This window comes from Oryzias melastigma, linkage group LG24 (assembly GCF_002922805.2).
Source record: "Oryzias melastigma strain HK-1 linkage group LG24, ASM292280v2, whole genome shotgun sequence".
Taxonomy (NCBI): Eukaryota; Metazoa; Chordata; class Actinopteri; order Beloniformes; family Adrianichthyidae; genus Oryzias; species Oryzias melastigma.
In genome coordinates this window covers 121,309-141,622 of record NC_050535.1, presented here as the reverse complement: position 1 = coordinate 141,622, position 20,314 = coordinate 121,309, and the positions used below count along the sequence as shown (strand labels likewise).

The window sequence follows — 20,314 nt, the reverse complement described above, 5'->3', positions numbered from 1 at the left end:
TTAGATTTGGGATAAAACACAGAGAATCTCTGTAGTGATCTCTGCTAAACCTCAGGCGATTTATCCTTTTAATTTGACAAAAATGTTTTTTAGTAAAAATCTTCATGAAGCCTCTGAGCTGCAGCTTCCTCTTCAGCTCATTACTGCCCCCCATGGGTGAAAGACGGAAAGATTACAGTGTCTCCATTGAAAATGACTGTGTGGTGACACCCCCACCCCCCAACCGTGGAGGTTTCGAGTCACATTATTACAAAGAAGGGGAGTCACTAAAATCTCCCTGATCCATCTTCACCTGTTCCCCACTAGTCAGCACCTGCAGGATTTAGTCACCTTCTCCTGATGCCACATCCTTATATGACCTCATTTCCTGTTGGTCGTTTCTGTCGTTTTTTTTATTGTTCCTTTGAATGTTTAGTCGTTTCCCAAAGTACCTCCATGTGGATCAGCGAGCATCCTCCTGTTTCCTCTGAGAGGTGTCACGTGACCCCTCATGACCATCAACAGATCTTTATCTCCTTTAGAGCACCCTTCATGTCAGACTGAAGCTCCTCTGATGAGGAACAGAACCTTTCAGAAGTCTGACTGAGTTCGGCCTGAAGAACTCCTCAGTCTCTCAGAGAGGTTCCTGTTCGCTGCAGCGCCATGCGAGGCGCCGCACGTGGCGAGTGTGAGGTTCAGTGCCTCGATCGAGGAAGAAAACTCAACACTCATGTTGTCTCAATCCAGACAGATTTTATAAGATAGATTATTGATTGATCTCATTTGAAGTGTCTTCATGACGGTACAGGTCGACTGTCTCAGATGATCTGATTGCAGGAATAGAAACCGATTCATCGAGTCATTGTTGCTCCCCTTAACAGCACAGTCACCCTGAAGCTGTGATGGAAAATCCAGTCCAGCCTCATCAGAAATGAGCTCATCGATGACGGTGTGTACGTGTGCGCACATGCGTGTGTCCGTGCACGTAGAAGATCTTTCTGGGACATGAATGATCTCCCCCTGACTCAGGATCGGGACGAGGACCAAAGTCACGATAAACAACGTTCTGCGGTGAGAACGTGAGTCAGGACGCGTTCAAAGACCGTCACTCATTCAGAGATAAATGCTCCATTAAATTTTGGTAATTGACGACTTCATCAACCATTAATAATCAGTTCATCAGCTGCTAGTTAATCTCTTTATTAGCCATTTATTTGCTGATATTTAATTTGTTTGTCAGCTGACCCTGATGCTTAGTCATTAGTTTAGATGTTGTTTAATCACTGAATTATCTGTTATTTAATTATCTAATCAGCCATTTACAGTTAAGCTATTAGTTATTAATTAATCCCTTTCATTACCCGTCAATATTCAGTTTCTCAGCTATTACTCTGTCACTTTATTTGTTATTTTTAATCAATGTTTCAGTGTTTATTTCGCCTTTGGGAGCCTGTAGACTTGCCGTCTGTCAGACCCCATATCCTCGCTCTCCTTCATGTTCGATTTCTGTGCTTGGCCTTCCGCTCCACCTCTGATCAAGCTCTGTGGGTCTTCTCTGGATGGATTCACGTGTGTGACCCTGATCTGTCTTGTGCGGAATAGGTGGTGGTGGAGGACCCAAACGTAGGAGCTGAAACATGACAAAAACCAAACTTAAGTCCGCAATCCTCACATGGATTCCAGCCTCAGCGTTCATTCTAGGCGGCGTGTGGACCAACGCCATCACCACCTCCATGCGTCCGCCGTGATACCTGTGACATAACAAACCACACGACCTTTCATGTGCTGTTAGACCTTGTCAAGACTTATGGTTGAACACATTTAATGTGGGCTGTCTGTATTCAGCGACTCCTGCCCTCTGCTGACCACAGACTCAGACGCCCCGGATGTCCGCTCTGGCCTAAGCCCAAATACCCTTCAGATCATCCATCAGTCTGCTCCCTGCTGAGGTTCACGCACATCCAGACAACACACAGACAGGTTAAACTGAAGCAGAACTGCTGATGTCCTGCCACTCTGTCCAGGGGGGAAGACCAGGTGAGAGTAAAGAGGAGTGGAGGGAGTACGGCAAGCCCCGAGGGTCAAAGAGCAGCTGTGGAATCACAACACACAAGACTTTTCTGCTTTCATCTCAAGATGGAATAATTTATATCAAAACATAAACAGCTTTAAAAACTCTGGACAGCAAATGTTTCTCTTATTGTACAACGTTCACATTCTTTCACATTATTACAAAAATAAGTCAAATAAACTTTTACATTTGTGCAAAAGTTTGACGACAAAACAGTTCATAATTGTTCTTTGGCTGGTTCTTCTGGCAGCTGGAATGAATCCTGAAGGTTTCTGAGGGAAAGCGGCTGCAGCTTTCTCAAACCACTCGGTTTCGTGACGGCTGTGTCGTATTTCCTGTAGAACTTTCAATCTTCGGAGGTGTTCTGACTAAAAACGGTAAGTACGTGGAGAGGTACAGATTCTTGAAGTTGGTGCTGGAGAAGCAGTAGACCAGCGGATCCAGCAGACAGTCCATGTAGGACAGGACCACGAGGCCGTCAAAGATGGCGGTGGCTTTGTCCTGGATGTGCTCGCTCATCTCCTGGACCCGAACCACCAGCAGAATCATGCGGGCGATGGTGCAGGGCAGGAAGCAGAAGGAGAACACCACCATGACGGTGGTCACCAGAATCACGGCTCTCCTCAGTTTGGTCATGTTCCCGACCGTCTTCATCCTGAGCCGGCTGACGATGCGGACAGTGCAGTAGACCAGGATGAAGAACGGGATGAGGATCTGGGTGAAGAAGATCATCTCTCTCAGGAAGTCCTCTGGATCCTGAAACCAGAAGCTATTATTAAAAATCATACATTTATCTTTTTTTAATGAACTTTTCTAAAATGTGGATCAACAGATTTGAGTGAACATCAGGACCTTCTAAGTTCTGACTTCTTGTGGTTTCCAGCATTTTTCACAGTTTTCATAGCTTAATAAACTGTAAATGTTTGACATTGTTCTAAAGTCGACTAAATCAGAGAAATGTCAGCGTGGACAACCATCCAATCAGACGAGCTCCAGTTTGAACACGAATGGACTTCGCTGCATGTCTGCACTGATGTTCAGAGCGACTGAAAGTTCTAGATTATTAGTCACTGAAATGTTTGAACTAACGTTTTGAAGAATATAAATGATCATTTTTTAAAGGTATGATTTATTTTAATAGTTGAAATAGAAATAGAAATCGCGTCCATTTCCTCATTCCAGCTGTGGTTTCCCCTGAAGTCAGACAGATGTTGCTTCATTCAGAGCCACGCTGCTGTTTGATGTCAGCGCCGTGTGTTACTACAAGCTTTTGGTGACAAACACTGAGAGTCATAAAAGCCACCTTTTGTCAACCTAATGATTCATCAACACTCCATCATTTCCGGAAACTTTCCGTTTTTCGCGCCTCAGCGCTGCCAAAACAAGCATGAACTTACCCGAACCAGAGCATCCTCTTTGGTTTTGTTGGTGCTGGCGTTCTCGTCGTTGCTGCCAAAGTTGTTGCAGCACTCAAAGTTCTTCATCATGGTGGGAATGGTGAAAAGAAAAAGGATCAGCCAGATGAGAACTGATATCTGCGGCGATTTCTTGAGCGACCTCAGCAGAGTTTTGCGTCCGGGGTGCACCACGTTGAAGTAGCGGTTGATGGAGGTGACGGTGAGGAAGGCGATGCTGGCGCCGCGGTTCAAAAACAGCATGAAGAGCATGGCCTTACACATCACATCGTCCGTGCTCCTCCTCTCCCCCATGATGAAGTTGTAGGACTTGATTGGCAAACAGAAAAGAAGGAGGATGTCGGCCAGCACCAGGTTGAAGAGGAACACGTTGTTGGTGTTTGAGTTCCAGAACTTCAGCTTGAATATGAAAAGGTGGAGAACGGATCCGTTCAGAGGCAGAGCCAAGATGAAAATCAAGATCATCACACTTGCATAAAACTTGTACAAGTTCTCGTGTATAACTTCACAGTCTTCAATGAGCTGAAAGTTGGAGCCGTTTGGCATTTTAGCAGCCATTTTAACAGGCAGGGACTAAAAAGCAAATTCTGCTCCAGCAGCAGCGGGGAGAGGCAAAGTCCAGAAATCCAGACCAACGAGTTTCTTCTACTTCCTTGAAGTTTCCTCTTCTCGGCTCATGCATCGGAGTGTCGGATTTCCAGCTTTTCCCAGCTTGGGTTCCTGTATTTTGGAAGCCTCTATATGATTCACACTATCTCTCTGAGTGTTTAAGACGAATAAGCTGCTCAGAGAGCTGCTGCTGCTGCTCAGGCTCGTAGCACCTCCCATTTCCCTGAGGAGGTGAGTCACCAGTTACTTTTCCACTGCTGGACCGGCCCCCGAGCACCAGAACCGGCACTGGGCCCGCTCACTGCATCAGCAGCACAAACCACTTCCAGACGCTCGACAAGACAAATCCAAGCCGCTGGTGGAGCAAACTTCTGCATGTTGATCAGGGCTTGAATGTGAATGTGAAGTGGAAGTCGTGTGAGAACACGCAGGAACAGGCTCTCAGGCTGCTCTGACAGCTCGACTGTGGGAATCTTTCACCTTCCAGAGGAGCATACCAAGGGTTCCCAGATCCAGCAGGGAAGGATCCTCTTCATCCCAGCAGATCCCGTCTCCTCTGAGGCCACGAAGGGCTGCAGAGGGATATTTAGGGAACGCTCCTCGGAGCTCGCAGATGTGGATCTTTGGGAATTGGTGACAGACGCGTGGGGAGGTGGACTCAGTGCTACTGTCAGGGCTTTCTACTATTTAAGGAAAAATAAGCCAAAGCTGCGAGGAATGCTGAATCCTGAGGGAAAACTTTTCTTTTAGGAATGATATTGGGGGTTGGGGGGGGGTGTGCATGCCCTAAACACCTTCCCTGCCTGAACCCGTCCGCACAGAAACTCAGACTCTCGAGGGATGTGCTGGAAACGGTTCAAGAATGTGACCACTTTCAGACACAACGGCAAGAATGCCAGACCTTAAAAACGTCCAGAATAAAGTGAAAAATCCTCATTTTTATTTCTGTGCAGATTAAATAATCCTTGATCTGCTTTTATGAACACTGACGACCGAGAGTCCCTCAACCAACAATGAACCAAACAGAATGGAATCAACTCATTTAGACCGTGCAGCAGCCTCGTGTCAGAGCTGATTTTAAAAGCAGACTGGACCCCATGATGTGCAGCGGATCAGAACTGGGTTAAAGATTGACCGAATTTAAAGGCCTACAAACTGAGAGGCAGTTTCCCGCTCCACAGTCGCAGCGGCGTGATGCGAGGCCCTGAACCCCCTGCAGTTTTTCACATCTTCAGGAGTGCTTCCTCTGGAAAAATGTAGCATCCTTAAAGTTTGTTTGAGTATTAATATAGTAAATTAGGTGTACTGTAAGTAGTAAATTTTTCTTCAGACTTACCTTCAAGTAACTGCCTCACTTTTAGTATAAACTGAGTATACTTGTAGTCAGCTTAAATACATTTTTGAGACACACGCGAACAGAAAGAGTTTATTTGGTCCAAAATAAACTTTCTTTACTGCAATAAGAAGGTAGTTCTTCAGCTTCTTTTGACTCAATAAAGTTTTATTTAAACGTTTATATTCTTTGTTAAATGTAGTTTTATATATTTGTCGTTTTTCTTTCATCCATCATCTTTTGCTTGTCAGGAAGCGGTCTTAACATAAGCCTAATGGCTTCTTTCACCTCCTGAACACGTTTCAGTTTTACTCAATGATCCAGTTTTATCTGCTGATTTATGACCTTGTTTGATGTGATGATGCTATCATGTGCTAAATATGATAGCATATTCAAATACATGAAAAAAAATATTTAGCTTTAATCGATAATTACAGACATTTTCCTACATTAAATAAAATAAATGAATATTGATTTAAAGTTAAAGTTTAGTTTTCAAGTCATTTATTTATTTCTTTCATTGGAAAAAGAAGAAATTAGTGTTACTGTAATTCCCGCAGTTCAGATTTCGGAGTGTCCCTGAATGCTTCCCGTAGATCGGCTGAAGTACGCATGCGTTGTGTGCACTCCCGCGCTTTTCTGGAGTTTTTCGGTGAAATGTTTGCTTCACGGTCGAAAGAGGAGCCAAAAAACAGCGATGACACATTTTATCTGACGTGAGTTAGCTGTTAGCCTTTAGCTACATTTCTTTTAGTGAAGTTTTATCTGAAATAAATGTATTTTATTCTTTAACGGACTGTTTTTGTGCGAACTTTGTGTGAATGTTTCTGTTTGCCTCTGTTTAGGCTCAGTGTTTTCATGAAAAGATTAAAATATGTTTGAGATTTAGGTGTTTGGAAAAAAAAAGTTTGTGTTTTAAAAAAGTAGAGAAAATGATGCATTCTGGGAAAGAATAGACGATTTAGCCTGAATAATATTTTGTTTTGTTCGTCTCTGTTTTCAGAGACTAGTCTTAAATAAAGCAGCAGAATGGAGGATAGTTGGTTGTTCTCTATCTGTCATTAAAAGTAAATTTAATCCTCGCTTGCACTGAGCAGTACGGTACAGAGCGGTACATTACAGTACGGTATGGTTTAGAATGGTCCAGGCATTTCTCGAGACCTTTCACTAGAAATGTAGACCGAAATGTGGTCTTCACCGTGGGGTGTAGACCGATCTGTGTCATTTTATAATGGAGTTCAAAATACCAGACTATACCACTGAGTTGAAGCTAGCATATTTTCAGAAGTCTTCCATGGAGTCAATACATCACCTTGTTAAAGTTGTTTTTATACAAATGAATTGAGTTAAAACTGGTGAGTTTTCTTGTGATACAGTTTTGTTGTAAATGCCGACTTTATTAACTGAATTAAGTCGTATGTAAGCAGTAATTAAAGAATTAGAAGATCAGAAGATGGTCGGAGTGGGACTTGAAAGACATGCACAGTATCATGACCTTAACACACAGGTGTCAAACTCCAGGCGCCAGCGTCCTCCTAGTTTTTCAAATGACCTGGTACTAAAGCTCCTTATTGGCAAAACACACCTGATCCAGGTAACCTGCAGCAGGTGGGGCTGAGTTTTTACAAAAACCAGCAGGGTGGTGGTCCTGGAGGCCTGGAGTCCGACACCCCCCCAATGCTTCTAGATGGAACTGATGATTGACTGACCGTCTTTGTTTGGACTGAAGTTCTTCGTTTCTGCTCGTTTGTGTGCAGACTCGCTGTTTGGGTTCAAGTTTAAGTCCAAGATGAAATCCAGGTGCGGCGGTCCTCATCCCACCGGATCATCACCATCACTGCTGAGTCGAGCTGAGACCAAGAACCGCCACCTCCTCTGAGCCTGGTCTTTATAGTGGAGCCAGGTGAGTTGGCCAGGTTGCTGTCAAGAAGCTCGTTACATAATCAACGGAACGGTTCAACTTTATCAAAGACGACGTCTGCTGCTTTCACACGGTCCACACAAGGAGAGCCGAGGTTCATATGTGCTCCTCATGTCGGTCCACACATCCTCGTGAAGGTAGATCCTTCTCCTTCCTCTGTACGCTTTGTAGTCCAGTACAAAGTGTTCTCGTGGAACATCACTTCCACAACATGTCCATGAAGGTTCTCCTTCATCCAGGTGATGTCCTGAGGATGAGTCATGACTTCTGGACTGAAAGTCTTCTTCCCTGAAACGTTTCCTCCTGGTATCTTCACCAGTCTGAGTGCTGCTGCCCACACATGTTCTCCAGGTGAGTTCACACATTCCTGGAATTACTGGAAGGGGAACAAAGAGGAGAACCAGAGTCAGAGGCTTCTCCTCTGGACCTCCTGGATCATCAGAGGGGTTTTTTATTTCAGTAAAAATACTGGACAATTAATTTTCTGAGAAGAAAAGAAGAGCTTCGGCCTTTTATTTCCTCTTCAGTGTTTTTTTCTTTGTGCTGGGACTGATGAAGGGAAGGCGACTGATTCATCAACTCCTTTTGAGTTGTCTCCATGGCAACCACAACCAGCATCCAAGATAAGTCCCTGTAATTTTCTACAAGAGAAGAAAGATCTGTTCAGCCTTTTTACCAGAAGGTCAAGACGAAGAGGAGAAGTGAGGAGAACAGCTCTGCAACAGTCACTGATGGAAAATCTCAAAGTGAAAGATTCCTAATTCCTCATAAACCATCAAGTCCAAAGAGAAATACACAAAACAACATGACTAAACATCCTCGAGCTGCAAATTAATTCAGTTTGGAAAAACATTAGAGCATTCCCACCCCCTCAGGAGTCAAGAGTTTGCAACGAGGAAGTTATTGTTAGTCTTCAGAAAGCGTTTGACCTCATGGAGGCTTTCAAACGTGAACGTGGAAATCTGATCTCCAGCCTGAGATGAAACAAAAACAGGATTTTTTTCCCTTCCAGAGTCGGGACCATAAATAAACTAAAAACTGGTCAAAGATCAGAAGAAAGTTGGAAAAGCAGCTTTTTGTGACAGAAAGCCGAATAACGCCGGTGGACTTTCAACACCTTTGAAGTGCAGCTCAGTTCCCTTGCAATTCCACTGCAGGAGGCGCTGGCAGCAGGAGGTGCTGGCAGCAGGAGGCGCTGGCAGCAGGAGGTGCTGGCAGCAGGAGGCGCCGGCAGCAGGAGGTGCTGGCAGCAGGAGGCGCTGGCAGCAGGAGGCGTGACCAGAACCTTCCAGTTCTCATCAGAGTTCCACTGGTTTGACTCTTCAGCTTCACCTCCTCGGTCTCTTGAATTATGACCTTCTTAGCCAAAATCCAAAAACCTGTGGTCTTCTAGGACATAGTTTCTGCAGAGCGGCAGGAGTTCAGTAGAAATTTGCCTCTGGATTCTGGGCGGGACTGTTGGTGTGGAGTATGCCTGGCCTAACTTCCCATCCTCCTTTTGTTTACATGCTCTCCTGCTAGCTTACAGCTCCATAACATTAGCGGAGCAACAAAAGTGGCAGCAATATCAGAGCTATCAGCTGATCCAGTTTAGATCCAGATTCCAGGAAAACAAAGATGTTCATGGATCTATTTGCCTGTGGATGCATCAGAATGGGGCAGAGGATTTTTTCGAATAAAATTTTGAATAAAATCTCGGAAGCACAATTTTAAGCTTATTTTTCTTAATAATATATGTCCACCGTCATCAGAAAAATGCTACAAGAACATTCTAAAAACACAGTTTTCATGGGAGTGGAGCTTTGAAATTCGGGTCTTTTTGGTTGACATTTTGGTTGCCTTCCGGACACCTTTTTTGATTGAATAAAACAAAATGACAATCTGGAAGCTCAAGTATCCGTGTTGTATTTTGAGAGAACAAGAAACAAACAAAAAAATTTCAAAAAGCAAGAGCTTTCCTTCCAGTTTGGATTGATTTTTTTTCTAAAGAAAAGTTGGCACATCCTCACAATGAAGAGCATGAAACTGTTTTTTTCCACTTCACCCCTAAACAGGATGTCCTTAACTATGCTTTCTTTATGTTTGAGTGAAAGGAAATGATCAGAAATAACTCCATAATTCTTCAGAGCGAGCTGAGCTTCATGAGGAGGAGCTCTGTCGACAGACGCTGCATTCCAGAGAAGTTCAGACCCGGAGACGACCCCGGATCGCTGTAACGAACTTTAGCAGCTGGACATTCAACTTTTAGCAATCTGAAATGTTGGCCATCGCTGGTTCCTTAAACATCACACAGGGGAGAACATCTGAGTGAGACCTCAGAGATCTCTGGACTTTAGTGACCAGATCTTACAAAAAGCCTGTAAACTGAGAAAAAGACGTTCAGATCGGCCCCTCTAGATATTTACATCAATGACTGAGAAAAACACCAACCGTCTACTATTAGAGTAAATACATGGAAGCAAACAGGCACAATGCTTTGAAAAGACATCGACAAAACCGTTTTCTGAAACCAGGAAGGAAATGTATTGATTGAGAGGAAGCATAAGTCTCTTTTTAGTCATCAGATAACATCCAGTCTCAGCAGAGAAACTGCTTCACCAGCAAACCAACAATCTGCTCCATCTGCTGTGCGTGCTCCTGTGAAGACATCGCGTCACGCAGTTCAAGTCAAACAGATAAATGTAGACAGAACCGTTTGATCTTCAATGAAATCTTGACTGCAAATGAAGTCATCGTTGATCTAAACCCAGAAGAATCTACTCGGATGCAGAGACTATTTAAGTGTTTGGTCGGGGAAAACAGAAATCTTGGGCTGAAATGACGGACAGTCTGCATTCCTGGGAAATGTTCACACGTCTCACAATTACAAAGATCCAGTAAATGAAACAGGTTTTATTCCTAAGACATCAGATGGATGAACCTGAGGATGAAGGACAGAGACAGGAGAGCGGGAAAAACCAGGAGAAGATCGGAGCTCAGATACCCCCCTACCCCATGCTCCTCTGTCTCCTTCCGTTTGAACCGGACTTTTTCTGATGTCGTCCCTGTTTGGTCTTCAGTTCTTCAGTTACACCTTACAGTCGTTGGTTTAGAGACTCTGATGCAGAAGCAGGAGGCAGAGATGAAGATGCTGAGGTTATCTTTGGGGGTGATCCGGATCATGGCAGATGTTCTGGAAGCAGATGGAGATGTTTGGATATATTAGTGATTGCCAGCACATGTGTCTCGTCTGCAGAAACTTTCTTCACATTCTGCCAGTCTTGACCAGCAGACGTCTATTTCAGCCATCTAGGACAATCTTTGTCCTTGTATAAAAGTCTCACATTCTCCTGATCAAACACTCAGACGGCTCTTCTAGTTAAAGCTATCTTAACTTTTCACAGACTGCTAATTCCTGTGTTGGATCTCCACTATCTTCCTCTGACTTGTCGGTTTCTCGCCTTTGGAGTCTCTGTAGCAGGTTGAAGCTCGTTTTTAGATCTGATTTATTGATATCTTTGCAAAAATATTTGAATACTACAATTTTCCAGGAAGGATTCTGGAGTTACACTGAAGCCAATCCTTGCGTTTTAGCCAAGCTTTTTCACCCAGATGTTTCAGATTGTCTTCTGGAACTGTCGGCCTTTTACCGTCCTCCTTTTGCATCAAGCCCTGTTCATGTCTGTAAGTCAGAACTGTTATTAGTGTCGAGGGCTCAGCACACAAGGGAAAACCTCTCACAAAGCAACAAAGTTGGACTGCGGAAGCCATTATTATAGCTTATAATATTAGAGGGCTGGATTCCCGTGTGAGTTTATGGGCCCTTTCCACGCGTGGGATGGCCTCTTCCTGAGAATTTCACTGAGTCAAGATATACAAGGCTTTGAAAACCAGCCTTTGTCCCAGCTGTTCTTATGAGTGGATACGGGCGGGTGAAAAATGGTCAGTCCTGCACGGGGCACCCAGGTGATCCACAGGAAAGAGAGAGAAAATGTTTGTGTTTCTATGTCAGGTCGTAGTGAACACTTCTACAGCATGCAAGGGTCAATAGGGGGAAAGTAGGTGAGACACAGGCGTGTCGTACAGATTTTACTGCAGCCTGACTGTTAGAAATGAGGAAATTATTCAACCAATAGTAGTTTGTGTGGACATCCTACTTACGAATGACATGGACACCCCGTACGAGGAGCCAGCACTCACACCTTACTAACGACTAGAATGTGGCGTAAAGACACCATACGTCAGGTTAACTTAGTTAAGTTAAGCAAATATAGTAATATATGCTCCACAAATCTAGTTGTCAAAACCAAAGAAGATGCCATGTATGACTTGGTTTTCTTACATTTTTAATTCAAGTGTATCTCCTGCAGTAGGAGGATCTCATTTGACACTTTATTTTGAAAGGAACTTGTATGTGCTGCTATCAAAAGTAAATAAGTTAAACCTGTTATTTTTTTTTTATCTATGCTTGTTTTAAATTAAAATCTTTTTACTTTCTTTTAATTTTATTTTAATGATCACACATTTACTATTTCTTTTGATTGATTCCTTTAATGTTTTATGTGAAGCACTTTGAATTGTCTCTGGACATGAAATGTGCTACAAATAAACTTGCCTTACTAATGAAAAAAATGTATAAAACTTTGATAATTCAAGTGTTGTAACTATTTAAAATCTACAATATATAAAGGAATGCCCACCTAAATATACATGAAGTGTATTTTTCCAAAAGGTTAAGTTATATTTGTTAGGTTTCGATCTGTAAGAAACTGGACCAAATGGCTCTTTTGGTGGTAAATGTTGCAGACCCCTGCGTACGTCATTATCCTTACCAATACTTCACAGTACACTCGCCACATGAGCGTCAGTGGTACGTTCCATTTCCATGGGGAGCCTCTTTAATGCAGCTGCTCTTCTCTACGACACTCTACGGGCCCGGTCGACCCTCAGCACCTGTACAGATCAAACCCCCGTACCGGTCATGTGACTAAGGTTTAAGTCTCTATTGCCCAGCAGAAGATCTTGGGTGAAGAAGTCATTACAGTTTCTCTGAAACAGGAGTGAGGTATCTCATGGAAACTTGCCCCTGGGAGCTTTTCCCACCTCAACTGCCCTCCTCAGACATCAGCATCTCCTCCTCTTTCTAAGTAAGCACTAGGAGGGTAGTGATTCATTTTAACAGCGGTTCGATTCATGTCATCATTTGTGATTCATAGTCGATCTCGGTTCATTTTGAGCGATCCGATTCACCAGCTGAGATACCCTACACAGGTTCATCTCGGAACCTGCCGTTTCTTGCATTCATTTTCATTTTAGTGGTTTCATTCTTTGTAATTACTCTTAAGCTATACTGCCGTGCCACTGCAACAGGAAAGACATCAACATGTGCGTGTATTACTCTACAGTTGCCTAACAAACTGGTTGTCATGACTTGACAAGCCCGTTTCACAACACTGCCTCTGTGGCTGAGCTGCAAACGCTTCTCTCATGAAGCTCCTGCAGCGCTGCCAGACGCAGATGCATTTACTGTCAACCTGGAAAGTGGAATCCTGAAATCCTGAGAAGCTTTTTGTTGCCGAACAAAAGCCACTGGTGATGATCTGACTTGCCCTCCTCCCTTGTTTATGCTCAAGGTTTCTTCTAAATGTTGGGGCTGAACAGTTTCACGTGGATTCAAACCCTCAAAGGTTCCTGGAAAAGGATCGTCAGTCACATTTTAGCCCTCAGAACAAATCTGGACAAGTTTTTTCCTCTTAGTTTCAGATTTAATCATCTGTCTGTCGTACAGCATAGATGAATAACAGACACAATGAAAGATATTTCACTTCAAAAATCACAGACGTAATAAACAAACAGAACCGAATGCCTTCACTGAAGACTGAGGACTCAGCAGCTTAAATCATACAAGAACAAACAATTATCTCTTTATTAATATTAACTCTGATTCTTTTGCTGAAAGTGAAATACAGTTTGATTGTCCTGGAAATCATTGAAGCTCAATTTTTAGCTTTTTTGTTTAACTTCTTCCATTTTTTTCTGTTATTTTCACATTCCTGTCCAGGCCGGCTTTAGGTTTGGGAGCGTAACCAGTTCTTAAGGTGTTCAGGAGCAGGACCTGTTTGGTTTTAGTCTCTTTGTCTGCTGCGCCTTCAGGGGTTTTCACAGCAACTGAACCTGTTTGGTTTCAGTTTGTACTGTTTTAATTCAGTGGGTTGTGTTTTTTTTGTTAAATTTAGATTTCCGTTTATGTATGAAGCTCCTTTGTTTTTGCCCGTCTGTTTCCAATCTCCTGCATTTGTATGTTTTTTTAAACAATTATGACACTGTTACTGTCTGACTCCCAGCCTGAACTCTCCATAAAACTGAGAGATGATTTATTTTCTTTCCTGAAAACTAGTTTGACAGTAGAGAAATGTTTCTCAGACAAATGTTTCAGACTCTGTAAGCTTAGTGGAAACCTTATAGCGTGTCTGTATTTTGATATATGCCATGTCTTGTTAAACCTGTTACAGGACAACAACAGCGTTGACTCATCCTTGAGCCTCATTGACCCACATTTAACTGCAGAGGCTTGTAAATTCCACTAGACTAGAAATCGTGTTTGTAGACTCCAAATGAATAACTTGGAGCGACTCAACAGCCTCTCCAAAAAGCCGGTCTAAGGACTTCTTTTTCTCCCTCATGTGTTCTTCAGTCCACATTCTTCCCGTGCTGCTACTTAAGTCAAAATATGCAGTCTTTAAACGGGTGTTTTTCAGCTTCAGTAGCTTGATGCTGCCCCCACCCTGTTCCGTCTCTAACGTGTCAGAACACGATGTTCTGGCTGCGACGAGAACCTTCTCACTGATAGTTTCTCTGATTTGTGGTTTCTCCTGAAAACTTTTGAAGAACTGAAGTGTCATCATGGAGAAGTTTATGACACAATTGCATAAGTCTGTGCAAACAAACTCTTTTGGTCACTAAAACACTAAATGTGTCACATCCTCATGCATGTGCATGTATGCGTGTCACGCAGACAGATAAGAGAGGCATGTTTCTGCAGAGGCGCTGAGATTAAACTCTTTGAGAGAGCTCCTGTTACACCACCTAGTGTGTGTTCAGAGTACTACAACTAAGTACAAAGTGATTATATCACAGGTGAAAACACATTTGTTTGTTCCAACTGGAACTTCATAAAGTCATAAATAAGACTTTACTGCTTTTTAATTTTGATAATGTGTTTGATCAGCAAAGAAATGGTTGAAAAAGACGAGAATTTTGGGAGGTTTTCACGATAAAGGTCAGACTGACCTGAGGAACAGGACCTGAGAGCTCGGTTGCTCACATGTTTCTGGTTAGACCTTCATGGGCAGTTAAAGCCCGTCTGTGGGATCTGGAGTTCAGGTGCTTCACCAGCCTTTGAATGTTTGGGAAAAGTTTTACTTTAGGAACAATATCAGTGATGTCTTAATTAATCTAATTAATAACTAATCTCATTAACAAACTACCTAATCTATTTAATTCATTCATTTAGATTACAAGAATTTAAGACTGATTCTCTAAATTGTACATGTTTAAACTAATTAATTTATATGAAGTTTAAATCAACATTGGAACTCTGTTCTATATGTTTAACATTTGTTGTATTTTATTGTATTGATTCTTGCCTAGGAAAGAGCATTTAAATCACAAGAGTTAAATGAAGGTTAATAATAATAGTTCATATAAAGCTTTTCAACATTTCCAGATGTTGAGGTAAATCTACACACCAGGCATGTGATGCGTGTTCAAGAACGCACTAGATGGGCATTCTTGAACACGCTTTATTCAAACGGCGTTCACACTGGACTGTCGCTACCCGATACTAGCACTTTTAGCACAGTTGGAAGAGGCTTGGTGTGAAATGTGGAAGCAAATATGGTGAATCAAGCTCCAGATTTTTCTATCACTGCTGTATTCTGATAAATGACAGACTTTATGTCATGCGGACGCAGAAGATATGAATTTCTCCTTCATGAAGCAGTTGCTACTCTTGTGTTTTGAAAAGGGCGGCATCCATACTTCACTACCAAATCTGAGTTCAACTGGTCTAACTTTAGACGCGCGTTCAATGGAATCGTGTTTGTACTCCCAAAAACTGACTTAAAAAGTATCAACACTGGAACCCAAACGTTTGAAGTCTGGACGCTCATATACATGCATTTATCATAGACTTTCCACTGGAAGTGATCGATCGAACGCAGGTTGACGAACCTGCTGTGAACGTAGCATTTAAGTCAGTACCTCAACGTTATGTAATAGTTCACACCACTTTCTCAAGATGATAACGTCTCAGAGGTTAGCTTTAGTCACTAAGGATTAGAATTCAACATGTAATTGTGTTCTTTATTACACGCACAGCTTGTGTCAGACTTTGTTTTCTTTCTTCTATCAAGCAGAAATTAATCCTTGTTCTTTAATGCACTATTACTTCAAGTAAACATCAATAAAATCACATTATTGGTAATATAATCTGTTTATTAATAAAGACACATTAACACAATTCTAGACTAGTTTATATGTATTCCATGAAAACCCGTAGTGTTCCAGTCCTACGTTGGGTTTACACAGCAGAGATGTTTACATCGTGAAGCAGCACGCCACCACACGAGAACACTCATGTTTGTTTATAGACGAAGAACAACACAAACAATTGATGGCCAGCACATGTGAACATTTTGCGGACACAGCAGGTCAGTCCGTTCCCGCTGAATGTCAGGATGGATGTTGTGGTTTTTAGTGTCTATCAGGGTTGGGTCACCTCCCAGGTGTGTGACGTCCATGTGACTCTGTCCAAAGGTCCCTCAGAGTTCTGCAGCCCTTCAAGTCAACCCTCTATCTACATCCATATGGAGAAGTCCAGGTTCAGAAAAACTCCAGACCATCAGCTATCCAGAACCACCGAATCCCTTCTGCAGGGTAACGGTTGAGCGGATTTTCTCGTGGAGCTGTCTGCCCGCATTACAGACGTTTTGGCTAAAAACGGGAAGTACGTGGAGAGGTACAGAGCCTTGAACCTGGTGCTGGAGAAGCAGTAGACCAGCGGATCCAGGAGACAGTCCATGTAGGACAGGACCAGGAGGCCGTCGAAGACCACATCCGCTTGATCCTGGATGTGCTCGCTCATCTCCTGGACCCGAACCACCAGCAGAATCATCCGGGCGATGGTGCAGGGCAGGAAGCAGAAGGAGAACACCACCATGACGGTGGTCACCAGAACCACGGCTCTCTTCAGCTTGGTCCTGTCCCCGACCGTCTTCTTCCTGAGCCGGTTGATGATGCGGACGGTGCAGTAGACCAGGATGAAGAACGGGATGAGGATCTGGGTGAAGAAGACCACCTCGTTGAGGCTGTCCACCACGTCCTGAAACGAACAGATAAAACATTTTGGTAAATGTTTTGTTCCAGTTCAGAGTGTTCACTGCAGTCGACTATGATCAATCGGTTTGTGATGAACAACTCTCTACATTTATCCGGACTTGGGACAGGCACATGAAAGCCGGGGATTGTGGTTCCATCACTCTGGATTTACTGTTTTTCTCCTAAGGAGAGTTCTCTGATTTGACCTGAACTTTGCGATGGACTCTACCTTTGTTATGGTTCCGTTTTCCCCGTGATCCTTCAGGCTTCTGCAGCACTTGAAGCTCTTCATCATGGGTGGAACGGTGAGTGGGAGGAGCAAAAGCCAGATGAGGACTGATATCTGCGGTGATTTCTTGAGCGCCCTCAGGAGGTTCTTGCGTCCGGGGTGCACCACGTTGAAGTAGCGGTCGATGGAGGTGACGGTGAGGAAGGCGATGCTGGCGCCGCGGTTCAGGAGGAACATGAAGAGCATGGCCTTACACGTCGAGTCGTTCTCGCTCCTCCTCTCCCCCATGATGTAGTTATAGGATTTGATCGGCAAACAGACCAGCAGGAGGATGTCAGCCAGCACCAGGTTGAAGAGGAACACGTGGTTGGTTTTTGATTTCCAGAACTTGAGCTTGAATATGAAAAAGTGGAGAACGGATCCGTTCAGAGGCAGAGCCAAGATGAAAATCAAGATCATCACACCTGCAAAGAACTTGTACATTTCCTCGTGTGTGGCGTCGCAGCTCTTATCCTGATGATGGTCAGACATACTGAGGTTGTTTTCCATTAGAGCAGTCACTTTTGATGTAGCCTTAAAAAAAACAAGCTCATCCAGACGCCAGCATTGACTCCTCAGCTTTACCTTATAATCAAAAAGAAATCCAGTCAGACAAGTTTCCTCAGCTCTGTTGCTTTAGTTTTCAGCATCAACATCCTCCTTTCAGCCCTTAAATCAGTCCAGTTCTGTTGAGGTTCTGACTGGAGATGACAGTGATCCTCCGTGTCGATGCTCCTCTCTGACCGTCTGTTCGGTCGTGTCCCTGCTGCACCTGTCACTCTCCTGGAGAGCTGAGTCACCTGCTGCTTTCCACCCCTGAACCAATTGAATTTGGTTATGTAAATGCTGTCAGCAAACTGTTTAGTTACGGTCTTCTTGACTTGAAGAAACACATTTTTACACAAACAAGACTCTGATTTTATCGTTCTTTAACCCTTTCATGCCAACAATGATAGAATACTGAGCTGGTTTAGACATTAAAACCTGGATGACCTTTGATGTTTGATGATGACTCGTCACCTTAGTATCCAGCTTGTTAACCTTAATGTCCTCATCCTGTCCTTAAAATTCTGCAGCAACAAACCCAGAGGTCGTGTTTGTAAAGGTTCACATACTAACCAGTTATCAGGAACAGCAGGATTTTAGTTTTTATTCATGATCTCTGTGTCTAATAATCTGATGTTTAGCTTAAAAACATTCAGGATTTACAAAAGAGGATCTGAGTTTGACTTGGAGTAAATGAGCTTTACCATCATTTTATTTACATTGAAAGATTGAAAGTCAACTAAATCAAACATCTTTCAGGCTGCAGTGGATGCAGTTTATTACTTAGATAAAAATGAGAAGATTTGATGAACAGAAATCAGCTTAAATCTGGATCACCCAAATCTTATCAGATTCCCCACCTGTCCATATTTCTGAGCACAGAGGTCGTTTAAGCTCCGCCTCTGAGGGCGTTCATGGTAGCTTCGGAAGTTGAGCAGTCTGCCGTGCAGTCGTATCGTCACCCAAAAACAGTGACAAACGTGCAGCTCACTTAACTTTAAAATTGATGGTTTTGAATCCACAGGAAACAATTCTGCTGTAAAGATATTTACCATCAGATCAACATAATACTTAATCAAATCTTGACATGAAGCAAACGTGTTATCTGCTGAAAACTGAACACTTCCTCTGAAAATTAAATTAATAATATCAAATCCCACTAAGACTCAAATTATCCTAGTAACTTCACAAAAATCCTTTATAGTTTCAAAAAGCTTTTGTCCGACTGCATCGAACCATTTGTGCACATCCATACTCATCAAAGGAACACACTTAAGAATAATCTACTTTTTTATTGTCACATGCAAACTTTATCATCATCGGATGGTTCAGATATCACAAACGGGAAGTGTCTGAAACCAAGAAAACTACAGTAAATTGGACTTTTCCCACAGCTATCAAAGATGCATTCTCACTCCTGCCTCCAGAGGGCGCTGTCCCCACAGCATAACAGAATACTGTGATCTTTTATTTATTTCTTTAGCAACAAGGACAGTAAAATCCTATTTTCCTTTGTGTTTTCTATCTAAAGGTTTATGGAGGTTGTAAATGTTTTACAGGTTCAGTCTGACCTCTAGCTCTTCGTGTTTTATTGTCTGATCGTTTTCAGGGTTTTGTTCCTTTAAATGTGTAATTTAACGCGGTCCTGGTTTAAACTGGTGAGTGATTAAACAGAACTGAGCAGTCACTCAGCTTCTGCTCTCGCTTTTTATCTGTCTGCTGAACAAATGGACCGTGACGCCGACCACAGCCGAGCTGCAATCACATCCTTTGTGTGCTGCTCCTCCAACAGCCTCTACCAGGAGGTGGAGTTTACTCCTCACCAAAGACTTTTATTCTGACAGGATCCACTCTTTTCAAATCCTTGAGAGTCACATGATCCAGAACTCAGACTAATTTTCTGAGAAGACTTCAGCTCTTCTCGTCGTTTACATCCTCCAGTCCTTTCTCACTCATCTGTGTGTTTTTGTGACCTATAATGAAGCTTGAACGCGTCTCCTGATATCGTCCAGGAAACGACTTTAGACACAAACCGCAGTCTGAGATTTGAATCAGCTCCACGTCTCTTCCTGCTTATCTTCTGGGTCTGTCACGGCTCTGCAGATGGAAGTCACGTCGCTCTTTCTCTGAAATGTTGCTTCACAGTTTGAGGATTCTGAGCAGGTTAACGTCTGCAGAGAGGGATGGATGTCATCCTGGAAGCAGCTGCTGCGCTCTGATGGAGAAAGAATAAAAAGAAAAAAAAGAACAGCGTTTCTGAGAACAGCGTTGAGGTAAAGAGTGAGTTACCTGCAGCCCGTGAGGTGCTGAGTCATCACCACGCTGGTAAATCTGACGTCGGCCTCACGTCAGGCTCAACTGCAGCATCTGGTCACACAGCATACCTGTTAGCTCAGGTGGTAGGCTCCAAGCATGTTTTCCTCTAATCTGCCTTCCTTATGGACAAAGCTCACCTGCTGCAGGTAATGCTGGCCCTAGACCGCCCAACCAGAACTTAGAGACACCAAACCTGTTCTGATACCATGAAGTGCAGAACTGTTACCTTCACAGGTGGACTCTGACTTCAGCAAACACCCACTCATGTTTTAGAATTTGTTTTGCTTTACTAAAACAGTAGAAATGCTCCTTAAAAACATGAATTCATTTAATAAAAATCATAATTGTCTTCTATGCTTTTAAAGTTCATTTTTAAATTTGGTCTAAATTCATTTTGGGTCAGCTGACTAAACTACATCTGCTGAACGTAAAGGTGATCTTGTGTTCCAGCTGAGGGAAGAAAGGAAAGCTGGATGAGAAAAAGGTCAATGAAAGGGAT

At 43.0% G+C, this 20,314-nt stretch overlaps 3 protein-coding genes across 3 annotated transcripts in view; 1 reads left to right on the top strand and 2 right to left on the bottom strand.

The window, feature by feature from the left end:
• Positions 1–2,103: 2,103 nt before the first annotated feature.
• On the bottom strand, positions 2,104–4,551 carry LOC112157781 (hydroxycarboxylic acid receptor 2). The gene is made up of 2 exons (XM_024290783.2): positions 3,448–4,551; positions 2,104–2,806 (listed from the first exon to the last, which is right to left on the bottom strand). Exons 1-2 carry the CDS (start codon positions 4,021–4,023, stop codon positions 2,348–2,350), a joined length of 1,035 nt encoding a protein of 344 aa, XP_024146551.1. The 5' UTR covers positions 4,024–4,551; the 3' UTR covers positions 2,104–2,347.
• A 1,441-nt stretch (positions 4,552–5,992) lies between these two features.
• LOC112157780 (protein FAM184A) overlaps positions 5,993–20,314 on the top strand; it is a 63,998-nt gene continuing 49,676 nt past the window's right edge. The window contains exons 1-2 of the mRNA XM_024290781.2: positions 5,993–6,123; positions 7,165–7,310. The gene's annotated coding sequence lies outside the window, so the exon portion shown is untranslated. The remainder of the gene's footprint in view (positions 6,124–7,164; positions 7,311–20,314) is intronic.
• On the bottom strand, positions 15,704–18,147 carry LOC112157783 (hydroxycarboxylic acid receptor 2). Its single transcript, XM_024290784.2, has 2 exons — positions 16,915–18,147; positions 15,704–16,689 (listed from the first exon to the last, which is right to left on the bottom strand). The coding sequence occupies exons 1-2, from the start codon at positions 17,461–17,463 to the stop codon at positions 16,210–16,212; spliced, it is 1,029 nt and encodes a 342-aa protein (XP_024146552.1). The 5' UTR covers positions 17,464–18,147; the 3' UTR covers positions 15,704–16,209.

Excerpts from the sequence above, each read along its gene's own strand:
- LOC112157783 (XM_024290784.2), bottom strand. The coding sequence starts at position 17,463 with ATGGAAAACAACCTCAGTATGTCTGACCATCATCAGGATAAGAGCTGC. Across the intron at positions 16,690-16,914 it reads AAAACGGAACCATAACAAAG|GACGTGGTGGACAGCCTCAA; the intron begins GTAGAGTCCATC and ends TGTTCGTTTCAG.
- LOC112157781 (XM_024290783.2), bottom strand. The coding sequence starts at position 4,023 with ATGGCTGCTAAAATGCCAAACGGCTCCAACTTTCAGCTCATTGAAGAC. Across the intron at positions 2,807-3,447 it reads AAGAGGATGCTCTGGTTCGG|GATCCAGAGGACTTCCTGAG; the intron begins GTAAGTTCATGC and ends TTCTGGTTTCAG.